Source organism: Gigantopelta aegis, chromosome 10 (genome assembly GCF_016097555.1).
Source record: "Gigantopelta aegis isolate Gae_Host chromosome 10, Gae_host_genome, whole genome shotgun sequence".
Lineage (NCBI taxonomy): Eukaryota > Metazoa > Mollusca > Gastropoda > Neomphalida > Peltospiridae > Gigantopelta > Gigantopelta aegis.
In genome coordinates, this window is record NC_054708.1 from 67,426,184 (window position 1) to 67,445,684 (window position 19,501).

The 19,501-nt window shown below is 35.0% G+C and overlaps 1 protein-coding gene across 9 annotated transcripts in view; it reads left to right on the forward strand.

The window, feature by feature from the left end:
* The window catches only part of LOC121384380 (nucleolysin TIA-1-like), a 172,031-nt gene that overhangs the window by 100,892 nt on the left and 51,638 nt on the right, over positions 1 to 19,501 (forward strand). For 7 of the 9 annotated variants that reach the window (XM_041514757.1, XM_041514756.1, XM_041514754.1 and 4 more), the window contains 2 exons: positions 7,082 to 7,102; positions 7,521 to 7,608. In XM_041514757.1, the coding sequence (XP_041370691.1) occupies positions 7,082 to 7,102; positions 7,521 to 7,608 (109 nt within the window). The remainder of the gene's footprint in view (positions 1 to 7,081; positions 7,103 to 7,520; positions 7,609 to 19,501) is intronic. The other 2 variants (XM_041514758.1, XM_041514762.1) reach the window with 1 other exon arrangement.

Here is a 19,501-nt window from a genome sequence, read left to right on the forward strand (position 1 = left end):
ATAATGGTTCATCGTTTTGTCTGTCTGGCATACGAAGTTGGCATAGTGTCAACCAATCAGTTTTGTTTAATATTCAGTCACTATCCACATTTGTCTGCTGGTTAATCGTTTACAAAAACTGTTCAATATTGGCCATCAGGAGTTTATTTTATGTACTAATATGCAAAAAAACACACCCCCAAAAACGCCAAAAATCAACCAAAAAACCTGTTTAATTAACATGATACAGAATAGAAATATACTGGTCCTCTGATTTTTTGGATTTGTTTTTTTTTGACTGTCTTGTTTGCTTGTCCATAAATCCATGCATAAATTGGTGACCAAAGCTCGCAAGTTGAAGGGAAAAAAAGTCTGTTGACGCTGAGTTCCATTAGCCTGCTCATCACATGGAACAGCCGAGTCGAATGAAGCGAATAAGGTTGCATGTTTTCCTGACATGGTCTTTTGCAGTGATAAATGGAATCATGGCCTTTATAGCTTTCTGATGAAGTTAAGGAAATTACCTGCTTCACATTGACATTATTATTTCCCCATTTTCCCCACAGGTCTTCTTAGTCGGATTGTTAATTGAGTTTTTCCCTTCATTTCAGAACTAAGCAGAAAAATTTAAACAAACGAGACCAGATTCTGTTCTATTTCTTGATGAGCACATTTTAAGACCGTTTACATAGCTAATTTTTGTTAACCATCATCAATAGGATTTGTTACTAAAGTACTATCGGAAATGGAATAAAAATTATTTCCGTCGATTATTTCTTACATGTTAAACTGAAATTTTTTGTAAATACCTATTTAACGATAGTCTACCTAATTTAGCATTTACTTGTTTGGGCTCTCATTGATGAACAATGTGGTATTTACTCTTGAAATTAAAAGAAAGATATCAGTAACATGTGATTTGTGCACTTTATTGGAACAGACTATAACACATTTTGATCGATATGTGTCAATTTCATTGCTGTTACAATATGTGAGGGACTGTTTCTGATGATGGTTTACCCCTATCCCTCTCCAAAACTAAATATTTGTAGTCATTTATAAGTAACTTTTGATCAAAACTGTCAAGCACCATTCTGAGTTTGTGATCTATTATACCGGTATTAAAGGTGCTATCTCAAAGTTCCATAATTGTTTATATATATAAAATTTTGATTTAACATTTAAAGAAGACACTTTTAACTGTATGCCCATAAATATTTTAGGCAATATGTTTTTCTACTAGTAGAAAATACATTTTTATTGGAGAATCTTTATCACAAACAGATGCTCACATATAACTATGATATAGCACCTTTAAGTGGTTACAAGATGGTGTAAATGTCTAATGTACTTACATTGAATTTATTTTCAATAAATATGCTTGTCTTAATTAATAATTCATACTGCAATTCAAAATAATCAGTTAACTTGCAGTTTTAAGTTAAAAGTTGTTTTTAAGAGTAAATGAAATTGACACATATTGATTAAAAAGTGTTATAGTCTGTTCCAATAAAGGTCACAAATCACCTTTTTACTGACATATTTATTTTAATTTCAAGAGTAAACACCACCTTGTACATCAATGAGAGCCCAAACAAGTAAATGCTAAATTAGGTTGAGTATCATTAAATAGGTATTTACTAAATATTTACTTGTCAGTTTAATATGAAAGAAATAATTGACAAAAATCATTTTTATTCTATTTCCGACATTACTGTAGTCTCAGAATGTTATGTAATCAGTATCTGCATTTTCTGATCTAAATAATGGTCACAAGTGAACCAGTTATACAAATTAAACAAAATCAATGTGCTCTAGTGGTGTCGTTAAACAAAACTAAAACTTTTTACAAATTAAACAAACAAATTATGCATAGTTGTAAAGAACGAAGTATGGCATTGCTTATTTTTAGGGTTTATACATAATAATAAGGACCTACCTAACCCATCCTTGTTAACACATGCATGTTTTGACATGGTGTCATTCAAAATCATTCACTGAGTATCATTGCTACATGATGTATTTTTTACTCTCTGTATGGTATCATTTCATATATGATGTATTTTTTACTCTCTGTATGGTATCATTTCATATATGATGTATTTTTTACTCTCTGTATGGTATCATTTCATATATGATGTATTTTTTACTCTCTGTATGGTATCATTTCATATATGATGTATCTTTTACTCTCTGTATGGTATCATTTCATATATGATGTATTTTTTACTCTGTATGGTATCATTTCATATATGATGTATCTTTTACTCTCTGTATGGTATCATTTCATATATGATGTATCTTTTACTCTCTGTATGGTATCATTTCATATATGATGTATCTTTTACTCTCTGTATGGTATCATTTCATATATGATGTCTGTCTGTACGGTAATATTCTTGTTCCGTGATGGTCACTATCCTTTGAAATGGGAGTTAATTGCTTTCACAGTCTTATTAATTACTACTTGAAAGTAATGCAGACTCTTCATAACAGTTGTTACCATGGCTTCATTATATAACATGGTCATTTGGATGAAATAAAGACATCACATCTCATTTTTGCCAACACTTGGAACAGATATATGGAATATTATATATAGTTCATATCTTGGTTATTAACTTTCACTAAAAGAATTTAAGTTTATTTTTTTTATTTTTATTTTTTTTTAAACCATTATAGGAAGGCAGTAATGGGTTGGTTGTACTTAAGTTGAACAGTAAATATTTCTTTTGGGTTTAAAGACAAACAATGGATCGTTAAATTTTGGATCTTTGATAAGGTACTTCAATGTGCCTTTAAAAAGAAGTGTTTTAAGATGTCAAATTGACAGTTTAGAATTTGATATTTATACTTAAATAATTATGTCTTTCTCCTCTCTCCCCCCCCCCCCCCAAAAAAAAATAAAAAATAAAAAATAAAAATAAAATAAATAAAAAACCAACAGCAACAAAAAACTAAAAAGACCAAACCAGCAACAAACCGAACAAAACAAAAAACAACAAAACCTCCAAACAATACCAAGGACACATTTTTTAGTATCGGTTCTTTTGAGCTGCATGTATTTCTGATCCACATGGACACCTTGACATCTCACTAATGGCTGACTGTGATTACAGAATCCATTATGGCTGCCTGAACTGCTTGAAAGAAAAGAAAGAGAAAAAAACCTTCCAATTTTGTTACACGAAACCTGCCCAAGTGTTGCCATCAGTATTTAAGAATTATTTCTTTGACTCGAAGTTAGTATTGTCAATCAGCAGCTAATAAAAGTGGAGATGTATGGGTGTAGGTTTTCTTTGCTTGGTTACATTGAACACATTAAGCAAGACAGGTCTTAATGACGAGCCTGGTGCCTTCAAATTGTAAAGTAAACACCAATAACCCAGGAGTGAATCGTGACCAGTGTATTGCCAATTAAAGCAGTATTTGCTCTTTCCTCTTTATGGGAAAGTCGTACACACTTCATTAGAATTGATCACGTATTGCTGCCGCCGTTACCATTAAACGTGGAGTTGGCAGCAGCCGAGTCTTGCTGCCGCAGTAATGCTACGACTCCCCAGCTCCCTTCTCGTAATCCAACGTGATTACTTCCAACATGTGATTGTGTGAGTTTTAACTTTAAAATAGCTGCTGGAATTAGTAATAAAAAGTGAATTCTCTTACTGTCGGGTTTATCTGTCCCTGATGGAGAGTAGTTTATCCATTATTATGAAAACTGCTGGGTGTATTGTGTGTGTGTGTCTGTGGCTGGTCTTGTTTTCCCAGTGCCACCTATTTCTGAAATGTCTGCCTGTTAATTGTAGACAGAATCAACTTCTTGGTATCTTTTCAAACTTTGACCGCTTGAGTAGGTGTCGTCACCAAATCCATGCTGTTATCCTATATATGGGAAGTGCACCTTAAACACACACACACACACACACACACACACACACACCAACCCAAAATATAATACAACACAAATGTTTTGCTGTTTGGTTACACTATCCTTTGTGAAGATGGTGAGATTTCCCTTTCTCTAGATTACCATGGTTCTTTTCCTGGCCCAACCAGTGCCTCCAGACTGGTATATTAAGGACCATAGTATATGTTGTCCTTGTGTGTGAAAGTGCATGTAAAAGATTCTTTGCTGCTAATTCTATAGGCAGAACACAGGTGACGATAGTGAGTTTGCTCTTGCTATCAAGACCAACTGACAAAATGTGCTGAGGTGTTGTTAAAAACAACAACATTCCTTTCCTTTTCTTACACATCTTGATTTGATTCCTTCAATATTCTCAAGCTTATCATTGGGATCTTAACCCTTGACTTTTCCACTAGTAGTATTTGATTAGTTAAGAACAGAGTCATAAAACCAGTGGTATTTATGAGTGTTTTCGTTAATGTCACCCGGTTTATTGGAAAGACAAACCAACTCTATTCCAGTTACAAAGAGATGACAACCTATTATGTCACTCCGGAAAGATGGTTTTATCAAACTTTCCTGATGGCTGATCATGCTTGAAGTTGCCAGTACTTTTGAATAACTCATTTTTTCCGTTTGTTTCGTGCAGCATTGATTTTTGTTTTCACTTGCAGTGGTGATAACTATACGTTTACCAACGCAGACAAGAATGACACGTATATGGCACATAATGGAAATAATAAAGCTTTCAAGTTAAGACACTTCAATGGTTTTTTAATGCTGTTACTAAGTCTGCTTTGTATAACATTAGTTTGCAACAAGGTGATGTATGATCACCGGGAAGACGTACAATTTACCATTGATCACCAAATCGGGCTTTGAACGGCATTAGCGCAACACGATGATCTATGACCACACGGAAGACTTGCAATTTACCGTTGATCACCAATTAGACTTGTGTTCTTGTACGATCGCTTTCTCAATGGGACAACCGCTGACCCAACTCGTCTTGTATTTCATGCTAATCTTGTACGTATTTCTTCATAATTGGCCTAATCTCATTTTCCGTCTCCAATCATATCAATGATGGAAAGTCTTGGGCCTTATCTCCAATATATTGGCCTTGTTGAGCAGTCACTTGATGCCAGTGTGAGAGCGGATCACCGTCACAATGAGAAACTCGCAGGCCATACCTGTTTCTTGTTGAACAAGATCAGCGGGGTTTGGTATTTCACTCCACCGAGAATGAACGTCTTGAGCATAACGAAAATAGCCTAGATGGTGTAATGATTAGAAGAAAACAAGTGTGCACGGCCATTGATGGGTCTGACATTTCAGAATATAGTTTAGTTGAGACGGTGGCATTGCAGGAAGTGATAATGTTTTTGAAACCGTTTAACTGTAATTACATAGCAGAAAGTGAGGTTGTTGTTTTTAAAAAGCCTCTTGTTTAATACTAATACTGTAATTCCAGTATTTATAGAATATGGAAGCTTCTTGAACTACAAAATAGGTCATATAAATGAAAAGCTCTCTCTCTCTCTCTCTCTCTCTCTCTCTCTCTCTCTCTCTCTCTCTCTCTCTCTCTCTCTGCCCCCACCCCCTTTTTCCCTTTTTATTTATTTTTTGTAAATCCGCATGATGTAGCTTAGCTTTAAAATAAATCAATGCATGTGTAAATGCTAATCAAAATACATATAAAAAGTTAAAACCCTATAATTGCAAAAAAGTGTCAAATGTTTTTTAAATCTTCATGTTTACAGTTGGTCAAAAGAACAATAGTCATTGTATATAAGATTGAAAACAAGAACTATTAGGAGATTAAAAACAACCAATTATGATTTTTGATGTACCTGTATGTGAAGATAATATATACACACACACATACAGTGAAACTTTTCCAAACCGGACACCCTTGGGACAAAGTAAAAAGTCCGGTTTTAAGAGGTAGCCGGTTTAGAGAGGTTCTCTTCTGTACAAATAGTTAAAAAGGGGCTGCGAAAAACGTCTGGTTTTGATGGAATTCCGGTTTACAGAGTGTCTGGTTTTGAGAGGTTTCACTGAATGTGAAATTTAATGTGAGGTTTACAACAGTTGGAAAGATCATGGCACACAACAGACTTTATAATGTGGGACATTTATCTTATTAATGACTTCTTGTTTCAGAGTTATTGAATGTTTGTTTATTTATTGTTCTATTTTGTTTCACTTATTGCATTTGTTTCAAGAACATTTTCAAAAATAATCACCTGGGCAGTCAGAAATGACACAGTTTTAATTTGTTTTAAATGCCTTCTGGAATATTTCTTTGATGCTAATTTAAGTGAAATTAATTTATTTGCTTTTATTAATAAGGGATGGATCTGCCATTTCACTAATGATGAGGTTGTTGCACAGTAAACAAGTTTTAGAGTTAAGAGAGGAAAAGACCTGGTACCTCAGAAATTAACTGCTATAGCAGGGTTTAAGCTGGACGTCAAAAACTTAATAGTAATTTGGCAAAATTGATCAGATTATCTGTAGCCAAGTTCAAGTGACATTTAGCCAAACAGAATTATTTTTAAAAATAGCTGTGCACCCTAGACACCCTGTTTTTCGAATTAGCTTTTTAGCGGATTGGTAATGACATATCTTCGCTAAATTTAACTATAAATCTTATTTAGTGATTTGGTAAATGACAGCTTAAACTTTGCTGTTGTACTTTGGAATGTACATGTAGTTCGATGAAAGCACACCCAAAATTTTAACACTGGTCACATCCGTTTTGGAATTTTCTGAAAATTAAATATGACCTTACAATGTCAAACTGAAATTTAGGAGATTACATCCCAATTAATCACTGCTGTATGGTGGGTTTTACCATGTGATTTTTCTGAGACTGTGGATTAAAAATAAATGCAGTGGTGAAACTATAGACATGCATAACAAACACAAAGATGCATGTGTTAAATTTTACGTTTTGTTTTCAGGTGTTTTTTTGTTTTTGTTGTGAAGCACATTTCATCTTTATACCTTGAGTAGTTGACCACTTCCGTGGTCATTTTAGCCATTTTAGCCATTTTATTTAGAAAGCTGTGTCCAAGTTTGAAAAAACTTACATGAATAATGTTTAATATTCCCGGGACCAGCGTTTTGAGTCAGCCTTTTTTTGAGAATATGTTCATTTGCTTATGAGGTTCTTTCCTGCATTTTCAGAGTGGTTAAGATCAACGTATGGTATGTCATCTTCCTTATTACACAATTTTCAGCATTTTGTGCTGTTCCAAGCATTTCATCAGTCATTAGAAACTATTGTTCTCAACAATCTTGTTCTGCAGTCTGTTTCGTTTGGAATTTAATTTGAATGAAAGATTGAAATATTAAGAAAATTACATGTACATTGCACAACTGAAATTTAATAAGAATGGAAAAACAAACCATTAGTTAAGTACATGCATATTTAGCCTTTTAGTATTTAGCTCGCCTGATCCTCATAATGGTCGAATTGAGCGAAGCCTTAAAACTGTAAGTATTTGCATACTGGTATTGAAAATGTGAAGTTGAGTGTTGTGTGCTTGTGTTGAAAGTTACTGGTACTGTTGGCGATTTGTTTCCATGTTGTGTTTTTCTAATGATCTGTTGTGTTATTTTGCAGAGCACTTTCACATATTTGTCGGTGATCTCAGCCCAGATATAGAGGGACACCAGTTACGAGACGCTTTCAAAGTGTTTGGAGAAATATCGTGAGTATATATGCTAATGTGATTTGTACATTTATGCATTCATAAATTCTTCATATTCTCCATTGAAGTTGGCACATTATGCAGTGGTCGAAATATTGTCATCCTGACTGGTTTTTGCCTGTCAACATCACCGTGGGCCGGGAGAAATGTTTTGTTAGTTTTTTGGCTGTCAACATCACCGTGGGCCGGGAGAAATGTTTTGTTAGGTTTTTGCCTGTCAACATCACCGTGGGCCGGGAGAAATGTTTTGTTAGGTTTTTGCCTGTCAACATCACCGTGGGCCGGGAGAAATGTTTTGTTAGGTTTTTGGCTGTCAACATCACCGTGGGCTGGGAGAAATGTTTTGTTAGGTTTTTGCCTGTCAACATCACCGTGGGCCGGGAGAAATGTTTTTGTTACCGGTTTTTGCCTGTCAACATCACCGTGGGCCGGGAGAAATGTTTTGTTAGGTTTTTGGCTGTCAACATCACCGTGGGCCGGGAGAAATGTTTTGTTAGGTTTTTGCCTGTCAACATCACCGTGGGCCGGGAGAAATGTTTTGTTAGGTTTTTGCCTGTCAACATCACCGTGGGCCGGGAGAAATGTTTTGTTAGGTTTTTGCCTGTCAACATCACCGTGGGCCGAGAGAAATGTTTTGTTAGGTTTTTGCCTGTCAACATCACCGTGGGCCGGGAGAAATGTTTTGTTAGGTTTTTGCCTGTCAACATCACCGTGGGCCAGGAGAAATGTTTTGCTAGTCTGAGTTAATCGTGTGTAGGTCGGCAGGTTTTGATTCAGGCCAGCAAATTTTGTAGCTTGCCGGGCCAAATATCTGGCAAGACATTTCAGCCAATTCGGACCCCTGTTATGTGTACTGGGTGTTGAAAGAAGAGAAAAGTCAAATGTTCACGTGGTTGTTAGATAACAGGAAAAATCCTGACACTGTACAACCAATTTTTTTGGAAATAAGAATTTTTAAATTATTCCCTTGTATCCAATTAAGGTTCAAGCAGGCTTTCTTGGGCATACACCTCAATTATCTGGACTGTATTTAATAATCCACTTCATTTACTGATTAACAATTCGTAAAACGAGAATTAACTAGGTCAATTCACAATATCAAATACATTGTGGATAGACCTTGTTAATTCTCTGTCGACAAATTTTATAAAAATAAAAACAACCCAAAAACCACAGGTTTATGGTTAGTGGTATAGTGACATTACACTGAAGCCATTAAACTGCTACAACTCTCACTGGGATGGAATTTGTACTGGGATGCATCCTATGCAATTAAGATAATTGCCTCGGGGAAAAAACTAATGCTGAGAGAAAAAATAGGTTGATTCAGCTAAAGTACATTTTGGTTTGAAGTTAATATACTAGTAACTCTTCACCAAAGTTCACCAAAATAAATGTTGATCTTAGTAAGTTTTACTTTACTTAGCTTTTACATCGGCATTGCTAAATCGAATTGCAAGGGCTGGGGATATGAAGCCATTGCCCTACGTCCATGGAACATATTGTTCAGTATCGCATAGAAATTCGCTACTCAAATTTCAGAGACCGCTACACAATTTTAAAACATTAAATAGTAGTTGCTAATCAATTTTCAGTCGACTAAAAATATTGCTAATCAAGATTTAGAAAACAATGTTCCCTGACTTCTTACTTAATTATTATGTGACCAACCCCAGTAAAAAGGAAGAAGAAAAATTGCTACAGATGTTCAACATTTGAACATTACCTTATGAAAATGTACTACCTTGCTGAAATTTTTCAGCAGTGCTGGTAAATTGTTGCAACTGTAGATGTAGTCGTTCCAGCCAGTACACCACAACTGGTATATCAAAGGCCGTCGTATATACTACCCTGTCTGTGGGATGGTGCATATAAAAGATCCCTTGCTGCTAATCGAAAAGAGAGCCCATAAAGTGGCGATAGCAGGTTTCCTTTCTCGGTATCTGTTTGGTCCTTAACCATATGTCTAGTGCCGTTTAACTGTAAATAAAAGGTCGAGTGCATCGTTAAATAAGACATTTCCTTCCTTCTATAGATGTAGCTTCGAGTACTTACTGGAATACAGTCATGAAAAACAAAAATGATTAGACAGTAGACATAGATGTGCCAACATCATTAGTGATTTCCCTAGAAATTTGTCAAGGCATGGTAGACCAAACACTTTTGGGGCATTTTCACCATTTTCGGGGCACTTTTTTTCATTAAAAATACACAAAAATTAATTGAAATAAACATTAATGTAATTTATGTGCTTGCTTTAATAAATGAATGGTAAAAGATATAAAAGGCATATTTTATTAATTAATAATACCTTTTTTGGATGTTTTATAAAGGCAATTTTAGAATTAATTAGTGAAAAAGGCTTGTTTAATCTCAGGGCAGCATGGTGCTGATTAAGGCAAGATTGTGTTAGACTATTGAGGCATGGTGCTGCACCATGCTAAAACAAGCTAGGGAAAACACTAATCATCCATTTTTTTTTTAATTTATGATAATACACACATTTAAAATGACAAAATGAAATCTTTGAATATCCAAATAATGCTAGCAATGTGTAAACTAAATAACACGAATGAACATTCCTGGAATGTTTAGCATTACTTTGTTATTAGCAAACTGATTTAGTGTTATTTGTTTTTGACACACATCTAAAAACAGAATTTAAATTGATCAGTATGTGTTGTCATGCTTCAGTGCCCACTATTGAATTTCAGGTATTTAATAACAAGTTATTTACTTATACACAAGCCACTGGAAAGTAAAAAATAATAAAAAAAACAATAACTATTACCATAATAAACTAAATGAAAACATCTTACTATTGAGTACGGTAATTATTTTGTAAAAAAATCATTTGCCTTGGTTATCAGGCTAGCATATTCTAGAATCATTGATAAATTAGTTGTGGGTTTTTTAGTTTGAACGCTCAAGACATACCAGTTTTATTTATTAACCCTGATTAAACTGGGCAGTAGAAACTTCTTTTCTCTCTCTTTTTTTAAAGTAAAGTAACTAAATAAAATTTAAAGCTAGTTGTAAATGTAACTTGACATTTATCAATATGTTTCTGTAAAGGTACCTGACAGACCTGTGAAGTTACATCATAGATGACTAATTTCCAAAGTTCCTGCCGAGACTCGCAGTTAATTAGCACTTGTTATCAGTCCAGCCAGAGTGATTTTATCTTGACTCACCTTGAATCCGTTGACAGCTACTCCTGTGTCAGTACTTTAACAGATCATTTGCCATTAAAATGGGGGTTTTAATACATTCGTTATTGATTAATTCGAGAAAAAAAAAGAAGGAAAAAAACTGTTTTCTAGCTAGAATTTAGATTCTTGTCTGATTTTTAAAAGTGCATATTAACCTATAAATTCATACATTTATGTTCAGCAGTGAAAATATATTTCAAATTGAAATTGAAGAATGTTTTGTTGGATTTGGGCATGGCTGATGTATGAAGTAATTAATAAATAAAACCATAACTGGTTAAAGGCCATGGTATGTGTTTTCATGTAAGTGGGGAAAATGCATATAAAAGATCCTTTGCAGCATTAGTAAAAATGTAGTGGGTTTTCGCTATGACTAGTGTCAGAATTACCAAATCTTTGACATCCATTAACCGATGATTAATTAATTAATGTGCTCTAGTGGTGTTGTTAAACAAAACAATTTTTTTTTTATATATATACCCACCACTACCCCGGAAGTTTGATACAAATGTGTCTGTACAAGGACCCAGGTGTACAAGAGAAGATTAATATGTGCTTTTCTTACACACCCATTGGTGAGAACACCATATCCAATAAAAACAACACAATTGAAATCAGTTACTTTGTGACATATAGTTAATCTGACAATCATGTGTCTGTGACGCGCAAGTCAGCTACAAATGCAAAGGGTTGTAAATATCTTTTAGTCGAAAAAGATGTTAAAATTTGCTTAAAACCTAGGTTTTGAGGATATGTAAGAAATAGAATAATACATTTGTGTCTGTTAGATACCATTTATCTCACAAGTTGTTGTTTAAAAACATATCAAACTCACTTCTGCTCATTAAATACATTTTAAACAACTTGTTGGAAGATAAATGATATCTAACGGCCACTCGTGTATTATGCTGACATCAGAACTGGCTATGCCCACTTTCTGTAACAGTACATGGCATTCACTAAATTACATTTTAATACTGGGGGGGGGGGGGGGGGGGGGGGGCATACATGTAATAGGCATAATACAAAGCTGCATAATTTGAAGATAAATGAACTTGCTTTCTTGGATAGTTCTGAATTTTTAAAAACGTTTTTAAACATTAAATGTTTTTTTTCTTCTAAAAACCATGATTTCGGATTTAGCCATTTCTGGTTGTCAGCTTCCATTTTGAAGATATGTTTTTTCAGTGAACTAGTGTACATCTTAAGGTATTCTTTTACATGTAATCGTTTGGCAAAAGGAAATGTATCTATTTTCTGCTTTTTTTCAGTGTTTTTTTTTCAAAACGTAACAACGAATTAAAAAATCTAAATGTTTTTTGGGGGTTTTTTTCTCAATGAAATCTTTTTATGATGTCTTTATTGATTGAATTCGTACATGTTGCTTTCACATTTTCTGACTTGTGGTTTTGGTTACATTATAAAATAGAAGTTAGAATTTCCCCAGAGACTGCATAGATCAGCCAGGCCACTGTGTGCGACACTTAATACACTGTAACAGCTTCGACTCTTTGAGTCCCATCAGCAGAAAATTACATTTCAACACTTTGCAACCGAATTTAAACATGTAAAAGCCGGCTTTTATGTTAAAATAATAAAGATGAGCTAAGTATTGGTAAGAGTGTCACGTTTTTTGGCCAATGTTTGCAAAGTCCAAGATTATCAAGAGTTCATCACATTACAGTAGAAATATCACACAGTGAATATATATATATATATATATATATATAAAATAATTTCAGTGAAAAATATTAAATGAGAGAAAATTCTTAATGTTTGTTATAATATTAAACTTGCTAAAAATGAAGAATATTTTTCTAAAACAAAATGATCGAGGAAAAGTGAAATGTTTTCTGAATTGAACTTAATTATTGTTTAGCTATTTAAATTTTTATTACTTAAAATTTGTATTTACACCAAAAGAAAAGCTGTTAAAAGCATGTATACATAATTTAAAAGTACTAATTTAGGAAAGGTCTTTGCCTCGGGCATCTTTAGTATATGACTGCAATCAGGTCACAAAAACTGTATGGCTTTGAACTGAATGATAGCATTAAAGATTTGATCAATTGCCTGTTCAAGTCAAACTTAAATTTGTTAAATATATTTTATAATAAATTTGCCAAATATTTACTTTTGGATTAGTCAAACTGATGTTTAAGTATCCAATTTTTAAACAAAATTCATCAAACAGTTTGTTTTGTTTTGTTTTTATCTTAATTAAACCCTGGTACATTTATAGGTTAAGGTACCTCCACATTGTTTATGATAATTAAACTTTTTAACTGTTCTAAACATCGGGCCTAATTCACTAAACTCTCACAACTTTGCGATCTCGCAGTGAAATGCTAAAAGACTTGCAAAGAGGATACTTTGCTGTCTAGCAGAGCCTAAGAGATCTTTGTGAATTAGGCCCCAGTTGTATTGTGAACTAGAGACTGGTGGTCTTGTCATCAGTAAGTCATTTTGTCTTGTACGTGTCCTCAAGTAACCGTTGATCGCTGCGACCATTCTGGCATTTGTGTTGCCAATTTCCTTTTGAATGACTTTACGTATTGTGTGTAGTCGGGCATGATGGCACCACAGCATTGCCGTATTTGTCCAATAATGATGATGTTTGTCCATAATGATGGCAGACAATGGGGATAATAGTTTTGAAGAAATTAATTTGCTCCCCCACTGACAAGACGCTATTGTTTATTAATGTCGTTAAGCGCCTGTTACTTTGCGTTCTACAAGTTTGTTGGCTTTCGATGATTACAGTAATGAGGCAGTTTTAATATGACACTTGTTATCGGTATCGTTTGGCATTGTAAACATACGACCACAGTTACTTTGATTTCAGTAGCAGCCCTGTGTGCGTACTTTGTATAATAAACAGTGTTTTATTCCCACTACCACTTACTATCTTACTTTCCATGCCATGCATACGTATGCAAATCTATTTACGTTAGGTATGTCTACAAATGTACATGCCCTATACTGATGAATAGTTGAACAGTTTAATACATAATTATGTATTTAAATCATGGGAATAGTTCCTGCCAGTGCATCACAACTGGTATATCAAAGGCATGTGCTATCCTGTCTGTGGGATGGTGCATATAAAAGATCACTTGCTACTAATGGAAAAATGTAGCTGGTTTCCTTTCTAAGACTGACTATATGTCAAAATTATCAAATCTAATAGCCGATGATTAATAAATCAGTGTGCTCTAGTGGTGTCGATAAACAAAACAAACAATTAAATGATGAGGAAATCTCAGGCACATGTTTATGTATGCATTCTTTTTATTCATATACAGTAATTATAAATGCCAATAAGACCAGTTATAATGGATATTATGTCAAATACGTAACGTGAGATTGAATTTTTTTTATACTTAACACAACCCTTTAAAAGCAATCTCTCAAATATATGGATGGAAAGAAAGAAGAAAACACATAGTATTGAAGACTAAATTTCCTTCACTGCTACAATAGTTATTATAAATTAACAAGATATGCTGTATGGGATTGAATGCTGGTACTGTGTTGTTCGATCGACTGTCAATAACGGGGTTAACTTCTGATACTGTGGGTGGTGGTTTTTACTGTACTATTTATATGTTCTCTTGTTTCTTCCCATCAGTATACATACATGGCTGTTAACTGTCCGTCGTGAGACGGATTTCCGTCGTCAGAGAAATTGTGGAAATTATGGGGGGGGGGTTTTGTTTTTTTTTTTTTTTTTGTATAAATGAGAATCACTTCGGTCGTTTTCGGTTTCCGTAATGTCAACCCGATCACTTTGGCCGTTTTCTTTGCCCCACTGACCCCCCTTTAGGTACCTATCGGACGGGTATAATCTACCATACATTTTGGGGGCGATGAACGGCCCCATTCCCCTAATGTAAATTCCCAATCCAATATCAAACCTTTTCCCAATTACGACCCAACAGTTTCCCAATAAAGATTCCCAAAGTTGCTCTTATCGCGGATACTTGAACTCATAAATTTTTTTAAACATTTAGCTAATTGTATATTTAAAAAAAAAAAATGACATCGAACAAGTTTCGTTTTGGTTTTCCTATCGATTACAAATATGTGACGAACAAGTCTGACCTGGATATGCAAATTAGTTTTATCCTGTTTTGATACAGGCTGTTGTGTCGTAGTTTTTAGTAATAATGCCTACATTGTCTGATATAATACAGTTTTGGTAGAAGAATACAACTTTTTGTTTTAATTCATCCATTTGCGTTAACACATATTTGGGATCTATTGCAACATGTCCAATCCGCTATGTACATAGTCCGAACGGACGTAGAAAGTAAAGTATTGACTTAATGTGCACCCTGCACTATCATTTGCTGTGCTATTTTAAGCAGACGATCTTATTTTGTAAAAAGGTGTGTACATATGTTTCGTACTTTTTTTCTTCAAATATTTTATTATTATTTTTTATTTTTTTAAAATCATTTTTGGTATGGTTTTTGTAATTAAAAAAACAAAACAAATGTTTCTACAGTAGTTGTAAATTAAGTGAAAAAAAAACCTACCTTTAATTTAAATATGCAACTCACTCCCTTTGAAGTAATGGCCGTACCTGATGTCACATCATATGATGAACAGCACGTGCGAGTTTGAACACTGTTACAATGTAATAGTTCTGCTGGGAGATATTAGATTGCCATGCAGCCCTCTCCCCCCCCCCCCCCCCCCCCCCCCAAATCCTGGGAAATATTTACCTTTTCACTTATTAATAACTTTAAAAAGGTTCCTATGTCATATCCCGCGCCGCCGCCGCCCCCCTCCCCAAAATTAAAAAAAAAAAAATCCTGCCTACGCCACTGCTATTTCCATTAATATAGGTTCACTGCAGGACCCATCAAATTAATGTTTTTGTCCAATAAAAAAAATAACTGTGTGAGATGGGTTAAAGTGGACTACAATTGTCATATAAAACATTACCATTTTGAATGCCTGTACTTTGAAATTTCAGTCACAACATTTTACTTTTGTTAACAGCCAAGTACATATATATATATATATTTGTTTTTCAACTTTATAATAAATTCAACAGTTGAACCATGATACATATTGTTTGAAGCCGAATTATCCAGTTTTCAGATGAATGCCAATTTATAATGGACATTGGAAACACCCCATTAATTAAAAGTTGTTTCTCATTTGTAACTTTGCATGTAGTCTACTTTATATATGCAAACATGACATGTAGAATTCAGTTTATTTATCTGTTAGACTTACATATATACGCTGCATTTACAATGCTTGCCATTAATTTCTGCTTTAATCTAAATGTATGAATTATTAATGTTAGCCGATGTATTCCAATCTATTAGTTAACACCTAATGTTACTTAAAAGGTTTGTGTGACATAACAGCAATTTGCTATGCTTGGGTGTTCACTATACCGTCATTCAGCTATTGTTAGGTCAGTGACTCTAAAACACTAAGCAGAATTCAATGTTGAACTGTTTTCCAAAGCAATTATCGGCTTTCACCGGGTTTACCTACATTGTTAGCAAATAAAATGTTAAAACAGCAGCAATGGTCTATGATGTTACTTAGTTGATCATTGGTAGAACTATATAAAAAAAATTAATTCTGTAATAAATAACCAAGGTATGCTGTGTAAATCGGAGCTAAATGCTGTTTTTCATTTGACAATAGTATTTTAGTAATTAGTGTATTAAATGAGCTTCCATTTCGTATCATGTTTATGTCCAGAGTGAAATCATTTTCCTTATGGGTAATAAATATACTTCTGTGCCTAAAATTAATTGCACATAATGAAAATGTTGGGGTTGGTTTTGTTTTTATACATAAATAAGCATGTAATTTCTATGTAACAGTCTTGTGAGTAAAATAATTATCACCTGAGCAATGTGTGGAACTAATGGAGGCTGTCTTTGTTGGGCATCAGTGAGTCTTCAAAAGGAAAGATGATGCTACCATATAACGTACTCTGATTAGTAGTCTGGCAGTATTTAGGTCAGTTGGAAGAGCACTTGCCTGGGGTGTTTGGGTTGAAGGATCAAACCACCTCGGTGTACCCATTGAGCTTTTCCCCTTCCCCGCCAGTACCTCATGACTGGTACATTAAAGGCTGTGGTATATGCTGTCTTGTCTGTAGGAAAATGCACAAAAAAGATCTCTTGCTGCTAATAGAAAAAAGTAGCAGATTTCCTCTGAAGACTGCATATCAGAATGACCAAATGTTTGACATCCAGTTAATCAGTGTGTTCTACTGGTGGTGTTAAAATAATAATTAAAAAACCCCAGAGAGACAGACAGAAAGACAGAGACTAATCTATTTTTTCTCTTCAAAACGTTTGGGATGGTGTAGTATTTAATTTTTAATTTTATATTTTGAGGACATTGGAAATACTGTAGATCGAATAAAAAAAACTTTTTTTTATTTGGATCAGTAAAAAAAAATCAGTGACAGACCTTTATCCTTAGGTCGGCAAGGATGAAATTCTAGGGTTTATTTTATAACATTTGGCTTTCATGCGTGTCCAATTAAGGTTCAAGCATGCTGTCCTGGGCACCCATGTCAGCTAGCTGGGCTGTCTGTCCAGGACAGTGGGTTAGTTATTAGTTGTTAGTGGTTAGTCAGAGAGAAGAGGGTGTAGTGGTATTACATGTACCCATCGAGTCGTTAAAACTCACTCTGGGTGGGAGCTGGTACCAGGCTGCGAACTCAGTACCTACCAACCTTATGTCCGATGGCTTAACCACGACACCACCGAGGCTCGTATGGCTTTCAACATATCCCTGACAAAATGGGTGTGTAAGTTTTAAGAAGGAGATTGTTACAAAATTTCATTTATCTTCCTAAATTTCTTTTCTTCTTTTTTTGATTGGGTGGGGGGTTGTTTAAGAAAAAGAAGTATTCTGCATTTAAGTACAGATGTTTATTTTAAGCATGTTGTTGCATTGCTGTTTGGAAGTATTGAATAAACATTGTTAACAAGTTATTTGAAGCTTTTAATAAATTGCCTTTTGCAAAATTCTACTTTAAAAGTACGGTTGGTAATGCGGTATATTAAAAGTACTGTTGGTACTTTTGGTCCTTGCGAATGTAGGACAATTGCTCACCAATAAAGTGAGAAATAGGACAATTCCTCACCTTTATTTTTCATTTTAATTTTTTTTAAAATTTAAATAAAAATTTCATTTCCAGTATCGGTGGGTGTATATAATATCAGTTAAACACAATAAAATAACAAAACTAATTATAAAACAACTATATTTTAAACAAGTTTAGCACATCAGTTCAGTATAGAAATGTCAGTTAAACACATTTTAATAAAATAACAAAACCAATTATAAAACAACTATATTTTAAACAAGTTCAGCACATCAGTTCAGTATAGAAATGTTCAGCACAATCGAATATTGTGCGAGATGTTCTGAAGGAAATCTCCCAGTCTCCTATTTCCATCAGCAAACTCCAGACACAAATTCTGCAGTCTGCTTTGCATCTGCTGAGTGGACCTCTTCACTCTCTTCCTAAGTGGTTCACCTCGCTGATGTTGGAGGATGAGGGTGGAGACCAGTGCCTGGTTTTTGCGTAGACAGTCGATAGCTGTCCACACAGAAGGGTGCTGATGGCCAACCAGCCTCTGGAATCCAATGTTCCATGATTCACAGATGTTGTTTGTTCTGGAACCATCTGCAAGGGTGGTGTCATGGATGTTCCAGAAACCTGGTGGAAACATGGGGGCTATCTGATGAATACGCATTACAGCTTCACCTTCTCGCTGAACTTGTCGGAATGTCCCACTGACATAGGTCTGGTCAAAATAGTTCAACAGTTCCTCCAAATGTTCAGTATCAGGGATGTTGTCACGGAGGAAAGCCATACCATCCATCACTTGGTTCAGAGGTAGAAATGCCAGACCATCTATCATCCCTGCAAACATCTTGACATCTCTTTCAGTCTGATACAGTTTTGTTAGTCCAAGGTCCTGTATCTTTCTGTAGATACTCTGGCACAAGTGGTAGAAACATCCCTGTGTCCTCACGTGTTCCCCCAAGACAGATGAAACAGCTTGTATAACAGCCTTCTCAAAGTCTGTAACCACTATTTCCGGATCTGGATAGAGACCATATTCACCACACTTGTCCAGTACACATTGAAGCAGCTCCTCATAGACTGACTGGTGTTTACCACACACCAAGGCATATACACAAGACACTGCTGATGTTCCGAGTTCAACACGAATCACATAAACTTGGGTGTAGATGTTTGGTGCCATCTTGAAGTTCCCATCCATATATCAGGTCCTAGAGTGTGCCAGTAACTGAAGTGCTTGCTGCGTAGCAAATACCGTCACACAGTTGTTGGCACCAGATCCATTGTCATGGATGAGGAAGGGCTGGGCATCATCATTATCACCAGTATTGGTCCATTCACCATCAATCACCAAATCGCGCCGAGATGCAGGCTCAGGAGGGAGTTCCACGTTTCTGCCGGCGGATGGTTCTCTTCAAAGTGTCCATTCTCCCAAGGTTAGCACAGGCAGTGTTGGATGCTTCCTGTAGACCAGCAGCTAGAATCTGAGCAGGTCTTGCTTTGATGGTCAGGGCTTTCTCCCTCAGGGATGAGTGCACCTTGGCCACCTCAATAGCTGCCTCGTCAGGATCATGATCATGGATCTTATGGAAAC